Source organism: Trematomus bernacchii, unplaced genomic scaffold (assembly GCF_902827165.1).
Source record: "Trematomus bernacchii unplaced genomic scaffold, fTreBer1.1, whole genome shotgun sequence".
Classification (NCBI taxonomy): Eukaryota; Metazoa; Chordata; class Actinopteri; order Perciformes; family Nototheniidae; genus Trematomus; species Trematomus bernacchii.
This window is the reverse complement of record NW_022987535.1, coordinates 14,718-34,690: the sequence shown is the minus strand read 5'-3', so window position 1 is coordinate 34,690 and position 19,973 is coordinate 14,718. Positions and strand designations below refer to the sequence as shown.

Here is a 19,973-nt window from a genome sequence, read left to right as displayed (position 1 = left end):
ACATACTGATATACACCTGAACGTCAGCAGGAGAGGACTCTTTAAAGTAGAGACACTACATACTGAAATACACCTAAACATCAGCAGGAGAGGACTCTTTAAAGTAGAGACACTACATACTGATATACACCTGAACATCAGCAGGAGAGGACTCTTTAAAGTAGAGACACTACATACTGATATACACCTGAACATCAGCAGGAGAGGACTCTTTAAAGTAGAGACACTACATACTGATATACACCTGAACATCAGCAGGAGAGGACTCTTTAAAGTAGAGACACTACATACTGATATACACCTGAACATCAGCAGGAGAGGACTCTTTAAAGTAGAGACACTACATAGTATTGACCCTGACCGTCTAGTCATTGTTGGTGATTTTAACATCCATGTTGACAACCCCCAGGACAGAGGGGCTAAAGAACTGTTTTGTGTTCTTGATAACTATGGACGGAGCCCACATACGGAGCCCACATACAATAAGGGGCACACTCTGGACTTAATTATCTCAAAGGGAATATAACAAAAAGTGTATCTCGAGCCGGTTTCTCAAACTTACCTACCCCACCTTTAATGTCTTGCATTTTTGTAAAGCACTTTGAATTGCCTTGTGTTGAAATGTGCTATATAAACTTGCCTTGCCTTACCTTGCCTTGCCTTGCCTTGCCTTACCTTGCCTTGCCTTACCTTGCCTTGCCTTGCCTTACCTTGCCTTGCCTTGCCTTGCCTTACCTTGCCTTGCCTTACCTTGCCTTGCCTTACCTTGCCTTGCCTTGGCTTGCCTTGCCTTGCCTAGAGATAGGACTACAAATCAGCATAAAATTAAAAAAACTCAAATTAGTATTTTAAATTGCATTTAAGTACAGTACTTTCAATACATATACTGAATTACTTTCCACTACTACCTTAACATCTAATATCTTAAAGTTAATTACCAGTCCAGCAGGGGGCAGCGGTTCGCGCAGGAAGCTTTAACCAAACACACAAAGAAGAAACCTGTACACGGAAGTCATCCAGGATTTGGATATTTTGTCACATGGATGAGATTTGCTATCCTTCTGTAGATTTTCTATGCATAGTTTCCTCCTTCCTCTAGTGGTAAGTCACACCGTAATGGCGGTAAAAGATGGAGCCGGCGGTGCAGAAACGCTGATAAGATAACGCGCAGCTATCAGCAGACGGCGGATATCAGTGCGGGTCAATGGACTTGAAATGCTGCTGTTTTGACAGCTGGGTTCAGCCTCCAGTACCTGGTCTGTGAGACACCTGCTGAGGACACACACCACCCGACGATTCAACCCTAAAGACGGGGTTACTTTATGTAGAGACGCATATCTACTATCTGTAAAGTTGCTTTTAAAGCGCCATTGGAGACGAGCCAACTGCGACTTCTCTTCTCAGCATTGTTTGCTCAGTGAGTATTACACCATTTCCCCCCCTAAATATCCTCAACTCCTGACTTTGCTCAGCTTACACTTAACCTAACATTTGACTTGTCTTGGACTTTATCATTTTACCTTTTTCTGTGTCCAGCCTCACACCGACCTGTGGCCATGGCCTCTACCCGGCTGAAGTACCTCTCTCTGGGCGTGCTGGTGTTCCAGACCACCTCCCTGGTGCTCACCATGCGGTACTCCCGCACCCTGCAGGCGGACGGCCCGCGGTACCTGGCCTCCTCCGCCGTGGTGGTGGCTGAGGTCATGAAGATCTTCACCTGTGTGCTGCTCGTCTTCAAAGAGCACAGTGAGTGAACACCAACACAACGCAGATATCACCAAACCACATCCTCACTTGAGAATAAAGAAAGTATCACGATATTTCAAGAGGATTTTGAATCAACACAATGAAGTGTTTGATATATAGATAGATCATGAGTTGAGGTAACATAATGAATAAGTGGGTAAAGGCATGTAATAAAACAGCTGGAACAGTCTGGTAAATACAGAAAATAGCTAGATTTCAATAACAGAAATCTAAGACGGGGCATTTCCTTATATTTGATTTACACCTTTCCTACTGCAAAAAGCAATTTACTGAATAATGTTAAACCTGGAAGCCCCTCAGATCTGAAACCTAGACTGACATTGGATGTTATTCTACAGATAAACAGGTAAAGCTTCTTTTTCTTTTGCGTGATCTGCCTGTAGGGAGGGGCGGCCCTGGTTCAGAGGGATAGAAAGGAGAGTGTGTTGCGTAACTAAATGTTTAAGAACAGTATTGCTTTGATGTATTTTTGTATTATTCTGTAAATAAAAAATGTCATATACATTTGAAAAATGATGGTATTTCTGGATCTTTAGGTCCCTGTGAAACAACAAATCTCTTTTTTGGGTCTCAATCTGAAAAAGTTTGCCGTCCCTGATCGGTAATTGTTTTTCCTTTCTTTAGGTTATAGCTGGCGAGCTCTGAACAGCATTCTGCGTCAGGAAATTGCTCACAAACCCATTGAGATGCTGAAGCTGGCGATTCCCTCGGGGATCTACACGCTGCAGAACAAGCTGCTGTACGTCGCCCTATCCAACCTTGACGCCGCCACCTACCAGGTACAGCTGGTCCGCCTGGGTCTGAAGAGGAGGCATGTATAAAGACATAAATAACTTGCAGCATGACTCTGTACGACACACAGGTGCTGATGTGTCTTTCTGAGACATTCAGCAATCAGCACATCCTTGTTGATGACAGTTTCCCCCCCGTTGTCTCCATCAGGTGACGTATCAGCTTAAGATCCTCACCACGGCTCTGTTCTCCGTGTCCATGCTGGGCCGCAGGCTGGGCGTCTACCAGTGGCTCTCGCTGCTCATCCTCATGGCTGGAGTGGCTTTTGTGCAGGTCCAGTACAGCTTCTACTTTTCCTTTTACACCTTGTTGAAATTGAAATCACAATATTCACCGTCATCTTGAAATAGGCCACGGAACATCCTCTCTGGTTTCTCCTAATGTTGAAATAACTGTAAGAACACATCCTATAAGTCTAGGAACATGTATTGTATGATCTAGGGCCCTTTTGTTCCAGAGTTATGATGCAGTCTTAAGCTATTCGTCCTCTAAAAGAGTTACTAGTATACATTCAGTGTAATCCTTATCCTCTTACATCCAAGGTTCCCTAAATGTGGTTTTTATATGATTGTAAACTCAATATATTTGCGATTTGCGCTGTTAGCCGAACAAAGTAAGACGTTTGAAGATGTATCCTTGAGATCTGGATAGTTGCAGTGGGTATTTTCTCATTTTACAGACTTTGGAAGGCTACTCGGTTTTTAAAAAGTATTCACATGTCTTTGTTTAACAAGGACTATGCGTTCCTCAGCTTGAAATAGTTTTAGTTCAATTTGGCCAGATGTAGATTTCATAAGGTAATTTACAGCATCATTCCTCTACCTCTGAAGGCTTTAGAGACAGCATGTCATAAATACCCTTTACATCAAAGACATATAGCCAATCCTATACTTTGTTTGATGAAGCATTAACTCAGCTCTGTACTGGAAGTTTGCCTAGTTTGTGTTTTAATTAATTACAGCAAGCTCTTATTTCTTCTAGTGGCCTGATATAGAAATACATCTCAGTGGGAGTTATGTGGTTATATAAAGGTTAGAAAAATAAAACCTAATAAAGAGGCCTGAACTGGATCTCTGAATAAATATTGGCCACTGCTCGCTACGAGGGACGAGGTGGTGAATGTGTCAGTAAGCAAGAGACTGTTGTGATATCACCTCCGCCTCCTTAGGAAAACAAAAACAATACCAGTCAGTTAGTATTTCACAGGATGTTATCTTACTGCTGACGTGCCAGAAAAAGAGACAGTACCACGGTAGTGGAGGAGGACATGAAGATACACCTTAAAAAATCTAAAGGATATGATTGGTTCATTTACCACACCTCCTGAATGCTCCGATTGCTCTATCACACATGGTGATACATGGTCCTTTTGCACCTACAAAACAATAGACAAGCTTAAGGGATGGCATGCTAAGAAATAGTTGGCCTGTTTTGATTTACAACCTACAATCCTGTTTTTACAAGGTTCATGTTGTTACTTCTCACTCAGCAGGGTTTGTTTTGGCGACTGGAGGGGGTAAAGAGGAGGCAGGCATACGGCATCTTGTTCCAAAAGTTGTTAACATACTGAAAATATCTCTTTTTAAAGAATGGCTCGGACTTGTGTGGATATTTTGTGGTTTTATCCAAAGGAAAAGTGCAGGAGCTACAATATTTTTCTTACTACGCACAACAATAATCATCTTTTTTTTGCACCCATTTTCCTGCTTACTGCAGCACATAACGCTCTGCAGCACTTTTACAACTTGGCAAAGCTGTGAAGATGCATTTGTATGAAATTGAGTCACCCAGCAGTCCGGCTTCTAAGAGCGTTTTATTGTTCACCATTACAGAGGGTGCAGACCTTATTAAGTGCATGCGTGTAGACATTTCATTGGAACTTGGATACTTAGTCATTGGTCAATACAGGACATTTTTAATAGAAACTGCTTTTTTTTCTTAGAAATATTTATTCATTGGCAAATTTGCTTATCCAAATTCTTGCCTCAAACAAAGTGAGAGAATTGATACCTCCCTCATAACTTCCATTTAAGTATACATCTAGCTAGTATATGCTACATGTTGTACTAACTGGAAGAAGGGGAAAACAGTTAGCATATATTATTTTGTTGTTACTGCATATTTGTATTCTTTAATTAACTTCTGATCACTCTTAGCTCAGTATTATGCCCTTATTATATATACTTTTTTTTAACTTTAAAAGTCAGAATGAGTAGCATTTGTCAGGAGCAGTTCATAAACGCACATTCCAAAAACTCAAAAACATCCCAAACCCTGTTAAATACAGGCAGAGTTCATGTCAAATGACTAAAGGGGATTATTTTTGTATCTGAGTCTATAGGCTACATAATATTTGTAGGTAAATCCTACACATTCTGCCTATTAGAGTCAACCGTCTAGCTTTCCCAACAGTCTTTCCCAACGGATTTTTATTTTAATATGTCTGTTTTGGCAACTTAGCTATCCCATTTGAAAAAACAATTTCCAAGGTCATAAGTGATCTCTTAGAATTGAGGTGTATTACAACCCGAGTGTTCCTCTTGTGTTTGCAGTGGCCCTCGGAGTCTGTGGCGGTTCCCGAGAAGGAGGCCCTCTCTACGGGCTCCCAGTTTGTCGGTGCGGCAGCCGTCCTGGTGGCCTGCTGCTCCAGTGGCTTCGCTGGGGTTTACTTTGAGAAGATCCTGAAGGAGAGCAAGCAGAGCGTCTGGGTGCGCAACATCCAGCTAGGTCAGTGTCCCTCCATCAGTCTGATCCATATACCAGCTGTTCTCACAGAGGAAATGTGAGTGTATGACGTTTAATCAATGCATGTCCATCAACAAAGGAACTCTGTAGTGAGATGTTGTTGAAAATACCTCCGTGTTTCTGAAGAGAGCTCTTGTGCGTTTCATTTCTTCCCCGCGCAGAGAGCCAGCTGGGCTTTTTACCTCCGATGTGTTTCTGTTAAGATGAATGTTCCTGTCTAGTTTATTTTTGCTCTGGAGCGCGTGAGGCATGTGTTAAGTCTCCTGCGATTCCTGGTGTGAGCTTGGAGCTTTTTCACCTGCAATGAGGGTTGGAGCCTAGATCAGCAACGAGAGCAGGGAGGAAAATGCTGTGTGGCTTGTTGTTGTTTTTGTTGTTGTTAGTAAAAAGAGTGCTTCAAGAAAAATGAGAAAGGACATAGGGAATAAATGCTAAAACTCTTGGTTCAATCATTTTTGTAATCCTATTGTTAAAGTCATTTGACAAGTTAAATGCCATCCATTTGTCTTATTTCATATGATTGTTAGTGTTTATATTTGGGCTTTGGTGTGTTGTAAAGACAAATTAGGCAATATAAAGTCACCCTTGAAAGAGATACCCTTAATATGAAGCAAGAGCCAGGAGACTGTTAAACCTTCTTTCGTGTAAAGACAGAAAGTTGTTTGTTTAATCGGGAACTCAACCAAAATGTGAAATAAAAATGTGTGTTTTTTTTGGTTATGTGCTGAATATTCCTTGGCCAGGCGCAAGGACAAAACATTGACAAATGTTCATTTGCTTGCAGGCTTAACTAGCACGCAGCCCTGTGTGCTGTTCAAATACAAAGCAATGTTGGATTTTCTTTCTCTTTGTTAAAGAGAGACAAAATTACTTTGATCATATTTGCCTTGAAGGTGGGGTAGGTGAGTTTGAGAAACCGGCTGGAGATACACTCGTTGTTATATTCCATGGAATGCTCTTAACATCCAGATAGCAATGAATATCTGAAGTGCTTTGACAACAGATACATTAATAAATATCATCTGTGGAAGCAGTAGTACTGTAAAAAGCACGACCAATCATCTGAGCCGGCCCGGCTAAAATAACTGGATGGCCTACCTGCCTGTCAGCCTTCCATCTGTGCACAAACTTATCTGGTGCCCTCATTGGTCATGTGCGCGTTCGTGTGTGTTGGAGGAGGGGCTCTGTGAGGAAGTGGCAGATTTTCTCCGGTTGTGTATTTTCAGATTCTAGCGATCTCGAGCCGGTTTCTCAAACTTACCTACCCCACCTTTAAGGGTCACTCCTGAGAATAGTGCATGAAAACAGATCATTTAGTTTGTAAAAATCAGCGCACACAAAGGAAATAACCAATCAGACAGAGCCAGGAGTCATTCACGTCAAACTGCCAACCCAGGCAGCGGTGATCCAATATGGATCTAGATAGGAGTTGTCTTCATTTGGGGGGAAAACCTCACATTTTGTTGGGATAAAGTGACAGTTTCAGCCAATGAAAAAACATTACCTTCCATATCTTTTGGCCATATAATAGTATTATTCTGATGACTTTGGGATGATATCTTTACACTGATCTTCAGCTCACTTAATTATGTTTGTGTGTGTTTTCCAGGGATGTTCGGCCTGGTGTTTGGCCTCTTTGGGATGATGGCCTACGATGGAGAGAGGGTGAAGGAGTCGGGGATGTTCCAGGGATACAACACCGTCACCTGGACCGTTGTAGCGCTGCAGGTAACGCTCACGATATGTTTTCCCTCACCAAACTGTCAGATCTAACATCCAGCCTCTGGGGTAACACACTCTTCTTTTCATGGATCAGAGGCCCTCTCGGCCCGCTCATGCTTTCGTCCATCTGCGTCCGTGTGTTTGTTTTTTCTCCAGGCGCTGGGTGGTCTGGTCCTAATGGAGCAAAACAAAGAATCCCATAGATGACTTTGGCTGCAGAAACCCTCTCTGCTGAGTTGTTCATGAACGTAGAGCTGACTGTGTGTGTGTTAAGGTGTCTGTGTGCATTCATCTGTGTGCACATTCTTGTGTTCTGTAGTGTGTTTGGGTGTTTGTCGGACAGCTCTGTTGCGTTCAGTGACAGACTAGTGTTTCAGTGTGTTATTGAGACACCACTCCCTGACAATAATGTGAATCATGCACAGCCTTGTCTGTCTGCCTCGGGCTCTATTGATACAGCCAGAGGCCAATAATGAGCTCTCTATCTGCCAGGGAAACCTGAAGGACAGGGAAGTATCGCTTCATGACGCCATGGCATTTGGTTCTGTCAACACTGGTTGGATGGCAGCGATTTCATTAAATAAAGGTGTATCTCCCTTGTCAGCACTTTGGGATTTTCAAAAATAATGTTAAATGTGGGAAAATTGCAACTCTGGATAATTTGAATACCTTTTTTTAAATCCTTCTTGTGCACTTTTAGTGATCTCCTGAATGAGATAAGATTCACTTTATTGATCCCAAATTGGAAAATGTCTTTATAACAGCAGCGTGTTAAAACATGGCATTGCACATAATGTGAAAATAAAAAGAGTAGAAAATAAACAAACATAAAATATAAACATCTCAAAATAGAATGAAACGGAACTAAAAAGTCAAATGTATACATGTTGACCGTGAAGGATGAACATCTTTAGACTGTAGATAAACACTATAAAGGGCCAAATTACTAACTAAATGCAAATGTTAGATTATTTAACATTTTTGAAAGTAATTTATTTCAAGCTCGATACACGTGTAATCAAGCTTAACACAAAACAAACCCCACGTTTCAAATTTCCTTTCATACTCTGAAAATGCCTCCTCATGTTCCCCATATTTTTAACAGTGAAAATGTGTGAAATGTTCCCAGTGAAAGGCAAACCGCGTATTAACCTGGACACGGTGTTCTTCGTGTGACAGTCTGCTAATGTGATGAATGTCGCGGGGCAGAGGGCCATGTCATTACTCCTTCAGAGGGGGCGGGGAGGGTCTCCAGGAGAAGAAAGCTCTCCTAATTCCCACGACGGCCGTCTTGTTGTGATATCATGACCAAGCTGTGTTTGTGTTCAGAGTGGGGAGGGACATCTTTGTGTTTGTGTATTTATGTGAGTGTGGTGTGTGTGTGTTTGTGTAAAGGCATGTGTTGAGGGGTGTGTAGGGGGTTGCACTGCAGACATGCTGATACAGGGACGGAGACAGGGAAGAGGGAGGGTGACCATGTCTAATCTGAAAGAGGCATGAAGTCTGTTTGTCTTTGAAGATCATAGGTCACTAATCTGACAACTTGTTTATCTGTTTACCAGCACCATGAGTATCTGCAAATAGCAGATATTTAGAGAACATGTTGGGAAGATAAAATATAAAAATGTTTTTTTTAAAAGCTGGTTCTTGTATTTTGCAAATGTCAAAGAATCCCATGGAAAAAACACAACCAACAACGTGTTAGTCTGTCTTTTAGGACTTTCCAATGAGACTTCCTATCAATGCCACTCAGCCACTATTTCCTTCTGAATCTAAAACGAGTCAGCAGATTTATACTTTCATATTAGAACAAGCTCAAAATCTACTTTAATACATTTGTAATACTTTTTCTCACATTAAATTGTGCAATAGTCATTAGATTTAAAATAAACTACAGAACCTGTGTTTCTAAACTAAAGTAGATTTGTGGAATGAGATCACGGGCTTTGGCTACACAGACAGTTCTTATTAGTGGGATCAACTCTTTTGTTCATAATCCGGAAAGGTAGGATATTGTTAAGCAAATCTAAACTTTAACGTGAATATGGTATTTTGTCATATCTTGTGAAAACAAATGAAAAACGACACTGTCTTAAACACACAGTATTCTTAATACCAGCATTAGTGCTGATTCAATCTTAACATTTGTACTGTTTTGCATTAGATGAACTCTATATTCTTTTAACCAAACATAAAGTTGGTTTGGGAATATGTTGTCACATGTTGTTTATCATATTTGAGGATTTGAGGACATTGTGCGATTCGTGATTGATCTGTTAGACTTCTGCCTGGCATGATTCATTAAAGTGTTACTTTCCCATGCGCTCATAACCTAATATCTTAAAGCTGCTTTGGGGTGGGGTGGCCATTAATAATAAAAGTAAATAAGCGTGAGACTAAATTTCACATAATTCCCCCTCCATTGTTCTGTCTCTGTTTTATATGGCTCATAACACCGATCTCAGATTCTCCTCTTTATGTTTTTACATGCCCGAAGTCTGCTTGTTTGTCAAATAAGCATCTCTTTTTAATTTGGAGTGGTTATTAAAGGGTGTGTGTGTGTGTGTGTGTGTGTGTGTGTGTGTGTGTGTGTGTGTGTGTGTGTGTGTGTGTGTGTGTGTGTGTGTGTGTGTGTGTGTGTGTGTGTGTGTGTGTGTGTGTGTGTGTGTGTGTGTGTGTGTGTGTGTGTGTGTGTGTGTGTGTGTGTGTGTGTGTGTGTGTGTGTGTGTGTGTGTGTGTGTGTGTGTGTGTGTGTGTGTGTGTGGTTTCTCTCCTATTATGTTACCTGAGCCCCTCGAGGGAGGCAGCTTTAGAGGCCTGTGTAAGAGGCAGCAGGCTGCTCTGTTGCCCACAGTCCCCAAACAGCGTGTCTGACATGTGACACACACACACACACACACACAGGCTCACGATGAAACAGACACAGTAGCATACACAGGAAGTTGAATAAGATATTCCTGATGAATAACATATTCTGTGTAACAACATGACACCTCAGTACTGTCACTCAAAGAGAAGTGGTGAGTGAAAGTGACTGAGAGAAACAGAGGAATAGAAAGTGACGAAGGGATCATTGTCTCTGATAAGATCTTCTAGTGGACATGTTGTGTAATATTGTAATTTCCTCCCCTCCGCATGGTTGAATCATTTCTCTGAAATAGTAGAAAAAAGAGAAATTGAAACAAAATGGCTGATGAATAAGCTGTGGAAATATGATTTGTACACCAAACTATCTCAAAGGAAGAGTTGCTTTTCTTTTAGTCATAAACTCTACAGCTGTTGTGAAGCAGTGGTCAAGAAATATTCTTAACTTTTAATTTGGATACATTTATGTTATGTTGTGTTAATGTCTTCATCTTTTTACATTCCTCAAATAATTGCTGATGCTTTTCACTTGTTTTTAGTTTCTACCAGGCTCTCAGTCAACGACTTCCAGATAACCCCACCTCACATCCTTCTACTCTTTAACTTCTTCTTTCTATGACTAACCCCAGTTTAACCCTTTCAACAAGCTCAGCTTCCCCCTTTCCTCTTATAGGGTTTATGGGGCAAGATAAGCGCTCAAAGAAAAAAGTTCTCTTGTCAGTGAACAGTAAAAAAAAAGCATCATCAGAAATGAAATTAATACATTTATGCGTAATTTTTTTTTAGGTGTAGAAATAGAAAAAATGTGCTTACACACAAAATCAATGATAAATTGAAACACATGACGTTGCAGAAAAACCTACGGTCACAAAAATGCTGAGGTGGATGAACAACACTTGTGGTGGTTAAAAGCAAGGAAGCCCCCTAAAGAAAGCCACAGTGACATGAGTGCAGGAAACAACCAGCACAACTTCCATCACAGTCAATTAAGTGAAGCCGGTGAACTTGCATGGATAATAATAATAATAAGTCATAGTTAATAACTTTAATTTAAGACATTGTTTTGGTCTGGGACAGTTTAATATAGAACGCGGGACTTTTGTGGGACACTGAGGATAAAAGTTTATTTTGAGCCCTGGGCAACGGCGCAGAGTAGCTTCCTCAATAATCTTGGTGCTTCACATCTTAAATGTCAAAAGACACTTTTCTGGAACTAATGTGTGTGTCAGTACTTCAGTCTGTGGGACTCCTTTTTACTGTAAACTGATTCAGGCTTACACATCTTCCAGCGCAGACTGAAAACTCATCTCTTTCGACTCCACTTCGAGCGATAGAATTACTAACAAAGAATTTTTCTAACAAAGCACTTGTATACTAATAAAGGACTGGCTGATCTAAAGCCTGTTGAGTATCACTTGAAATGTTTTGGCTCTGTGAAACCTGATGTACTTATATGATTCTGTTTTCTTCTAGTTTGTATCTTCCTGGTCGAATGCACTTATTGTAAGTCGCTTTGGATAAAAGCGTCAGCTAAATGCAATGTAATGTAATTCATATCTGTCTTAAAGTCTTAACATAAAAATAACCCATTATCCATGTAATAGTAATTGAACTAGTTTCTCTTCATGCACAAACACTTTGCTAATACTCCAACTCAGGGATGTGGTTCCCCACACACTGTTGTTTAGATCACTATATAGAAGTGACAATAGTGTGTGTTTACCTGCGATAGTTCTCGTGTGTCTTTGATGTGTATGTACTACAGATGTTACGCTTCACTATCAATGCTGCCTCTGATGTGCTGCATCCTGTGCACCTGACCCAAACTCACTGCTTTGTTTTGTTTATTTGCTTCGCTTTCATTCACAAACACACACATCTTTTTGTTTACCTCAACATTATTGTCTGTATGTAGGGGTGATTGTGTCTTTGAATTTTCAGTCATTCAATTCTATTTGTTGTATGTGTGTAGGTGTGCACCAGGGTTTCTGGGGGTGTACTGCCAACATAAGGACCCCTGTCACCCTGGCTTCTGCCTGAATGGAGGGAACTGCTCTGTGTTGATGTCAGCTGGAGTTCCCGTAGCAGGCAGCGCGACCTGCTCCTGCCCGCTCGGTTACACCGGGCCGCACTGCCAAACTCCCCAAAATTCCACGTGTTACCCCAACAACCCCTGTGCCAACAAGGGGGTCTGCACCCTGCTGTCCCTCAACAAATCCAAGTGCGAGTGTCCCAGAGGATGGACAGGTGAGATGCTGCTTAATGCCCTCTCAGTGTTTGCCATTAGGTCATTAATATCTAACTTGTTGTTATCATCAGAACACACATTTAGATCCTAAATGCAACTACTCTTACAGATTGATGTCAAATCTTATAAAATATGACTATTATCCAGATTTTTTTTTTCCAAAGCAGGTCATTTGAAATAAATTGTTTTAAGTTAAGGTAATTGTCACCTGAGCCTGTTATAACCTCAAGGTTTTCATTTTGGCATAACTTGTTTGTCTGTTAGCAGGGTATCTCAAAACATGCCATGAGGCCAGAGACGAGTTGCTTCTTGGAATTTGTATTAATACATTTTAAACATTGCCTAATGTTGCCTTGTATCCTTAACCTATTTAAGCAGTTTCCTCTTGATTTATAGCCTTTACTGATTAAATTAAAACAAATCTGGTGCATGGATCCCATGATTGTCTACCAGTATTGGTTTTTGATACATAAATGCATCCAATTTTAAAGGTAGGGTAGGTAAGTTTGAGAAACCAGCTCGAGTGCGCTAGAATTTGAAAATACACAACCGGAGAAAATGTGCCACTTCCTCACAGAGCCCCTCCTCCAACACACACGAACGCACACATGACCAATGAGGGCACGAGATAAGTTTGTGCACAGATGGAAGGCTGACAGGCAGGTAGGCCATCCAGTTACTTTAGCCGGCTCAGATGATTGGTTGGATCATTCGGCTGAAGTCTTTGTGGTGTGTTCCAGTGCGACACACGGCCAAGACGCAGGAGAACTCGCCGATGCAACAGTCGGCGTCGGCGAGTTCTCTGGTGACTGCTTGGTGTGTCAGGGCCTTAAGTTGTGTTTCCCTCCTCCTGCTCTTCTCTCCTCCCCCTCTGATCAGAACCTGCCTGAGCACCTCGGACTGACGGCTGATTGGTCCCCTCACCCTCAGCTGGCCTATCAGCAGCCAGAGCCAGTCATGAAGGAGGAGCTCCACTCCCCTCTAGATAAACTCTGTATCATTACAACACACACAGATAACAAGCGAGGCGCTGTGGGGACATTTATTTGGGTTCCTGCCCACATGGGAATTGTGGGAAATGGAAGTAGACAGATTAGCAAACCAGGCTGTATAGGCCCTGACACACCAAGCAGTCACCAGAGAACTCGCCGACACCGACAGTTGCCTCGCCGAGTTCTCCTGCGTCTTGGCCGTGTGTCGCACTGGAACACACCACAAAGACTTCAGCCGAGCACGTAGGAACTGCGCATGCGTGAGTGGCAATAACTCTCCTTACCAGCAGGCGGCGGTAGTGTGTATTCGTCATTCAAAAGAGGCAACAACCGGAAGACAGAGAAGAAGAACAGACTGTGATATAAACAAACAAATAGCGTGTGCGTTCCATTTTCACTCTCGTCCATCGAAAACATGTTTTAGAATATAAAAATACATGAATGATGAAATGAGCACATAAAGTGCATACTATCACATCACAGTTAATAGACCTGCGTCTGATGATCGCAGTGTTCTGGAGGGTGTGTCGTTTATTGAGTCAGCAATGTAGTAATGTATGTAATGTCATAATGGCCAAATGTACATTTCCATGTGATGCTTTTATCCGAGGCGACTCACAATAGGTAAATGAACAGCAGTAGATCTCATTTACTTAGACACTGGACTTAAGGACAATGTTGAGGTACTTGAGACTAATCCTGCAACTTGACCAAACAAATCACGGAGCTCTCAGCAGAGGACAGCCGGGGACGCTCCCGCCGATATCAGAGATGTCCCTGCTATGTGTGGGAGGTAAGAGAGGACATTTAAGGGCTATGTTTGATGTCTTTAAGTATCACCTGCTGGGGTTTAGCTGCTGTCCTGTGCCTTCTTCAATCCTTTGTTTACGTCCCTCACTTCCGTTTCGCTTCTCATTCGCTAGCTGAACAGCTGATCAGAGTGCTTTCTTGGCCCGATAGCTTGTGTCCGACACACGGCCGATTCAACATGTCGACCGTGAAAGGCCAAATAAGGCGTGTCACGGCCGAGGGTTCGGGACACACCAAATTGACTTTGGGCGACAAGGAACGCGTTGTCGCCAGACAACCGAAGACGGCCGAATACGGCCTGGTGTGTCAGGGCCTTTGGAAAGGAAAGTATAGACATGATCACATGATCGAGGTCTGAGGGAACGAGTGTTACAGGGGAATCATTCAAACATGGCAGCAGATATGGGACCGGGAGACAAGAGGGAGGAAACGATATTCATCCAGGAAGGAGTCGAGATGAGGCGGTCCTGACGAGACTCAGAATAGAACATGGTTATTTAAATAGACACTAAAGATCATGGGGAGCATCAGACTGGACTTTGTGATTAGTGGGGGGGGAGAGGAAACCAGAGACTTGCAGGAAGCACACATCTGAGAGGAGAAGGTAGGGTAGGTTTGGGGTACCCTCTACATCCTAGGTCAACTGTGTTAGACACACTAGGTTAGTAGATTGAAGCCCCCCCCCCCTGTATCTGTTTTGTTTCCTTGTTAGTAGACCAGATAGTGAGGGGGGGCTTTTTGTTTGAGGTGTGTTTCAGAGAGAAGATTTAGAGATTGGTCTTTCTGTTATATTTATTCACTTAAAGGTGGGGTAGGTCATTTTGGAGAAACCGGCTCGAGTGCGCTAGGATTTGAAAATACACAATCTGCCACTTCCTTACAGAGCCCCTCCTCCAACACACACGAACGCGCACATGACCAATGAGGGCACGAGATAAGTTGCAGCTCCTCTTTTCACCCTCCGTCTGAAACCAGAGCCCAGTCAATGGAAATGATGAAACAGAAGTCAAAGGATGAGGGCAGTGACCCACACATGAAACTCAGTGTATTATTAGTATTTATTAAACTGTAACTCCATTGATATAGTGTTTTATTTAAATATTGCACATTCATTAGATACTTTTTACATTTGAATTACATCTTTATATTTCATTCATAAAGCACAGAATGATATTATAATTCATCTCAAAGACTATGAGACTAGAATCATCTTCAGTAGAGCATCTGTCCTCTCATTGGCTGTAAACAATACTTACTGTTTATTTATGAAACATCTGTAATTGATGCAGAGTTACCCTCTTTCTATCTTTAAAGAAGACTTGATGTTATTGATTAGAATCAGAGGTATTTGACGTTGGGGAGGACGCAGAGCATCTCGAACAGGAGGTTAGCTCCGGTCAGCGCCGTGTTTCCTGAGGGGGGGGGAATATATAAATATAATGATTTAAACATAAATCAATATATGAATGATGAAATAGAGTGTGTAGTACCGGTGGTGTCGTAGGGGGGAGACACCTCCACCAGGTCACAGCCCACCAGGTTCAAACCCCGACAGCCGCGGATTATCTTCACTCCCTGAAAACAGAACAATAAATCAGAATCATCTAAAAACGATGCTGGCCGACAGGAGAAACATGCTCTTTCTGAAAATGTTGACTTTTTACAAAAAATCTCAAAATAAAGACTTTTCCCGAAAATCACTGAATTTTCCCTTTTTCTGAAATTCTCACTTTTTTTCGGAAAATCTCTAAATTTCGACTTCTTTCTAAAAATCTCAGAATTCTCCCTTTCTTCCCCCCACTATAAATCCAGTAGAAGTGGTAGTATATATAGAAGTGTCAAATAAGAACCGATGTAATATAGCAGTAAGCAGTAGTTACAGTAGTCTACCTGTATGGGGGTGAGCCCGGCGATCCCGGTGCCCGGAGCATCGATATCAAAACTCAGGTACACCGGACCCCCTCCCATCTGACCCCTGACCTCCTCCATCAGGGGAGCCAGAGACTTGAACCAGCACTCCTCCACCTGCACTACACGGAAACCCTACACACACACACACACACACACACACACACACACACACACACACACACACACACACACACACACACACACACACACACACACACACACACACACACACACACACACACACACACACACACACACACACACACACACACACACACACACACACACACACACACACACACACACACACACACACACACTAACCCTGTCACGATTCTTATATATTAGTTTTGTGTGTTTAGTTTGCAGTTTTATTTTGAAATTCTGTTCTCCCTGTGTCTGGTCTTCCTTCCTGTGTTTGCCCTCCTGTGTCTGATTGTCTCTTTGTGTTTCTGCCTCCCCTGCCCAGCTGTGTCTTGTCCTGTGATAAACCTTCTGTGTTCATTTTTTTAATTCTTAACCCAAGAAATGCTGATTTGAAACCATTGTTACGAAAAGTTACGGGGTTGCAAGGGGGAGTGGGTAGGGTGAGGTTTGGAATTGGGCCTCAGTCAGTTAGTCAGTACCCTGTGTTACAGGAAGTAGCTGGCATCAGAGGTACGTAGAACTAGATCTTATTGATCTCCGGTACCTGAGCACGGCTCCAGGCGTAGGAGTCGGCGGAGTAACCGGACCCCCGCAGGCCGATCTGCACCACCCGGCTGCAGTCCAGCAGCCCCTCCTCCACACAGCGTCTGAAGGGGGTCCCGTGTCCGATCCGCTCCCCCAGAACCACATCACTGGTGTCAGCGTGAGCGTCAACGTGGACCAGACCCACCGGGCCGTGCCTGCAGGGAACCACAGAGTATTACAGAGTATTACAGAGTACCACAGAGTACCATAGAGTATTACTGAGTATTACAGAGTACCACAGAGTATTACAGAGTATTACAGAGTATTACAGAGTATGACAGAGTACCACAGAGTATTACAGAGTATCACAGAGTACCACAGAGTATCACAGAGTATCACAGAGTATTACAGAGTATCACAGAGTATTACTGAGTATTACTGAGTACCACAGAGTACCATAGAGTATTACTGAGTATTACAGAGTTACCTACATTTCAGACTTGTTTCTATATTTTCTGACATTTTATCATATGTATTTATTTTATAGTCTTTTTGTATATTTCTTTAAACAATGTTTTTTTACAACATTTTCCGCATATTATTTGAACAGTTTTCACATTATTTTGGAGAATCTTTCCATATTTCCTGACAAAGAAATACCACAATATTCAACATTTAATATAGAATTTAGGAAAACAAAAGGTCTAAAGTCTCAGATTGCAGCTTCTTAAATGTATTTCCTAACCCTCTGTGACAGTAAGCTAAATATCTTTGGAGAGGTCTTCTTAGGCTCTCTCTCAGTTTACAGACCCACCAACCAGCTTGGTCTATAAAGATGTTGCAGCCATATCTCTCAGTGTGTCGGACTCTGTACTCGCTCATGAAGTAAATATGTTTTGTACGTTTGAAGCATTAAAGATTACAGCGTGCATTTTGTTGAGCAACAGCGCATTGATGAATAGCAATAAAAGATCTTTGTACCGTGTAATAAACTGATACAGAAACAGGAGATTAATCTGTTGATCATTGATCAGATTCTTAAATTGAGGCTTCACTGCTTCTCTTTATCTCTAAAAACCTTTGAAAACTGATAATCTTTGTTTTTATTGTGACAGATTTATCTCCCAGGACTTCAGATGGACGGTGAGTTGCAGCCCTGAAGCAACAAGGCTTTTTAGACCTTTGGTTGAGAACATGAACAGAACTGTCCAGTCCAACCTGATCATCAGCAGAGAACAGACTTACTTCTCAGCCACCGCCTGCAGGACGTATGCAATGGTGTTGTCTCTACCTGCAGAGACAGCAGCTGTTAGAGAGCCACCATGGAGCCAATGAGAGCACTAACAGATCTTTGTACCGAGTAATAAACTGATACAGAGACAGCAGCTGTTAGAGAGCCACCATGGAGCCACACTGTAAAGAAAAATGTTTTTTTACAGTTTTTCCCCAAAATAAAATTAGTTTTTTATTGTATTTCATAATTACAGAAAATCATATTCAATTTACAAGAATAAACGGTTTATTGAAATGTGTCATGTATTTTAACAAAAAAAAACTGTAGAAATGGAATACATTATTTATCTGTTTTTTAGCAGTTTTTAAATGCGAATTTAACAAAACTAACTGTAAAAATAAATGATTTTCTGTTGGCAAAATTAGCTGCATTTTCTGTAATTTTACTAAAAAATACTTTTGTTATGGCTATATATAACTGTCAAATACATAACAAATACTGTTAATACTCATTTAAAAAATGTATAATTGCAAGAAAATATATGAGTAAAGAAAGAAATATTTAGTTTGCTTAATTTAACCACTACTTTACTTTGATAAACTGAAAAAACACAGGTATTGACTATCCTATTATAGTAACATTTTAACACATTTTGACTTTCACTTTATTGCTACATTTATATTAATTTGAAGATTTAATTGTTAAATATGTGAATTTCATGTTATAAAAACTGTGTAAAACCATAGAGTTAAAAAAAAACTTGACTGTTAGCATGTTGGGTGCGAATTCCTACCAGAGCACAATTCAGATATAAAATGATACTATAACCCACCAGTAACAGCCTGTGGGTTATATAGGAGACATTTGGCTATGCCATGATACATCTATAAACTAGCTCATAGCTGTCAGCATTCACTGCAGGCAAACCTAATGTGACCATTCACTTATGATTTCTAAGAAGAAGAAGAAGAAGAAGAAGATTTTTTGATTTTTAAAACAAATTTTATTTACATTTGTTTTAACCATACACCAGGACAAACCTAATACATTACACAATCAAATAAATAACCGGATTTTCATGACTACCAAACAAACATCATCTGAAAAGCGTTTTACCCATTTAAAAAAAACATCCTCTTTTACACTCTTTAAAAACAAAGACTACACCTATCCTTCAAAACTTCAATATTAGAGAGTCCTTCTCCCCCAGTGAGCACAGAACCTGCCCAACAGCCCACACATCCAGAAACCCCTACAGATGATTGATCAGCGTATAATACGCATGCTCCACCCTCAGACGCGCTGCCACCAGCCCCCTCAGACAGAGCACTGCATCTGTCCATCCCACTCCAGCAAGTTGGTTCTTCCTACTTTTCCAGATTGCTAATTTTGCATTAGCAAACAAGACATTTATCAGTAGTAGGGTTTTCTTCTTCTTCAGGATGTATTTGGGGCCATAGACAAAAAGTGCTATGGAGAAAACCTCCCCGAACCCTTCCACCCACTCCTGTAACATTTTTTTAAGACCAGCTAATCTGGGACAGGACACCACTAAATGCTCCAGTGTTTCTGCCATAAAACAGAACGGACAGCGCCCCCTTGTGCCCGGGTCAAAATGAGCTCTGTATTTATTAGTGGCTATTGCTCCGTGTATGATTCTCCATTGGATGTCTGCCATCCGTTTCTCAACTGGAGCTTTATACAGGATCCTCCAGCTGCCCTGAGGGGAAGAGCCCAAGCCAAACACATCCGTCCACTTCGACTCTCTGACGCCTGCGAGCGAGCTGAGGCTAAGCACCTTTACGCAGCTAAGGTATAGCTTCTTCCCACTGCAGGAGCTGAACTTTCCAGGTGTTAGAGTCCCCAGTGATAGCAGGAGACCATCCTCCTCTCTCCATTCCCCCACCGCAGGACCCACACTCAGGGCAGGAAAGGCATACTCATGTCCCTTTCTCCACTGGTCAGCCAGATCTGCATCCAGAGCAAACGTCCGGTGGGATGGCGACAGCGACTGCCACACCTCATCTACCAAAGTCTCCAGAACTCGGGCTGATCGAATGCCCGTCACCTCAGCCAGTTTTTCTGTGGAGACCCCCGTCAAATGGCCAAGTTTTACCACTCCCGCTTCAATGAACGCGTTCTTTAGGGTGGCTGAAGAGAAAAAAGTTCCTGAAAGAAAACCAGTGTCAAACAGTGGCTCCTCAAACAGCCACAT

General features: G+C 41.9%; 1 protein-coding gene across 5 annotated transcripts; it reads left to right on the top strand.

Moving 5' to 3' along the window:
- The first annotated feature begins 989 nt into the window (after nt 1–989).
- On the top strand, nt 990–17,997 carry LOC117476148 (UDP-N-acetylglucosamine transporter-like). 5 transcript variants are annotated; one of them, XR_004555249.1, is made up of 8 exons: nt 990–1,417; nt 1,537–1,746; nt 2,392–2,546; nt 2,710–2,832; nt 5,112–5,286; nt 6,914–7,032; nt 11,864–12,138; nt 17,640–17,997. XR_004555249.1 is itself a non-coding variant. In XM_034122529.1 (7 exons), exons 2-7 carry the CDS (start codon nt 1,557–1,559, stop codon nt 11,900–11,902), a joined length of 801 nt encoding a protein of 266 aa, XP_033978420.1. In that variant the 5' UTR covers nt 990–1,417; nt 1,537–1,556; the 3' UTR covers nt 11,903–12,573. The 5 variants fall into 5 exon arrangements, 2 of the variants coding, with proteins under 2 accessions (XP_033978420.1, XP_033978419.1); XR_004555250.1 differs by lacking the exon at nt 17,640–17,997 and adding an exon at nt 12,407–12,573; XR_004555248.1 differs by lacking the exon at nt 17,640–17,997 and adding an exon at nt 12,404–12,573.
- Nucleotides 17,998–19,973: the final 1,976 nt, after the last annotated feature.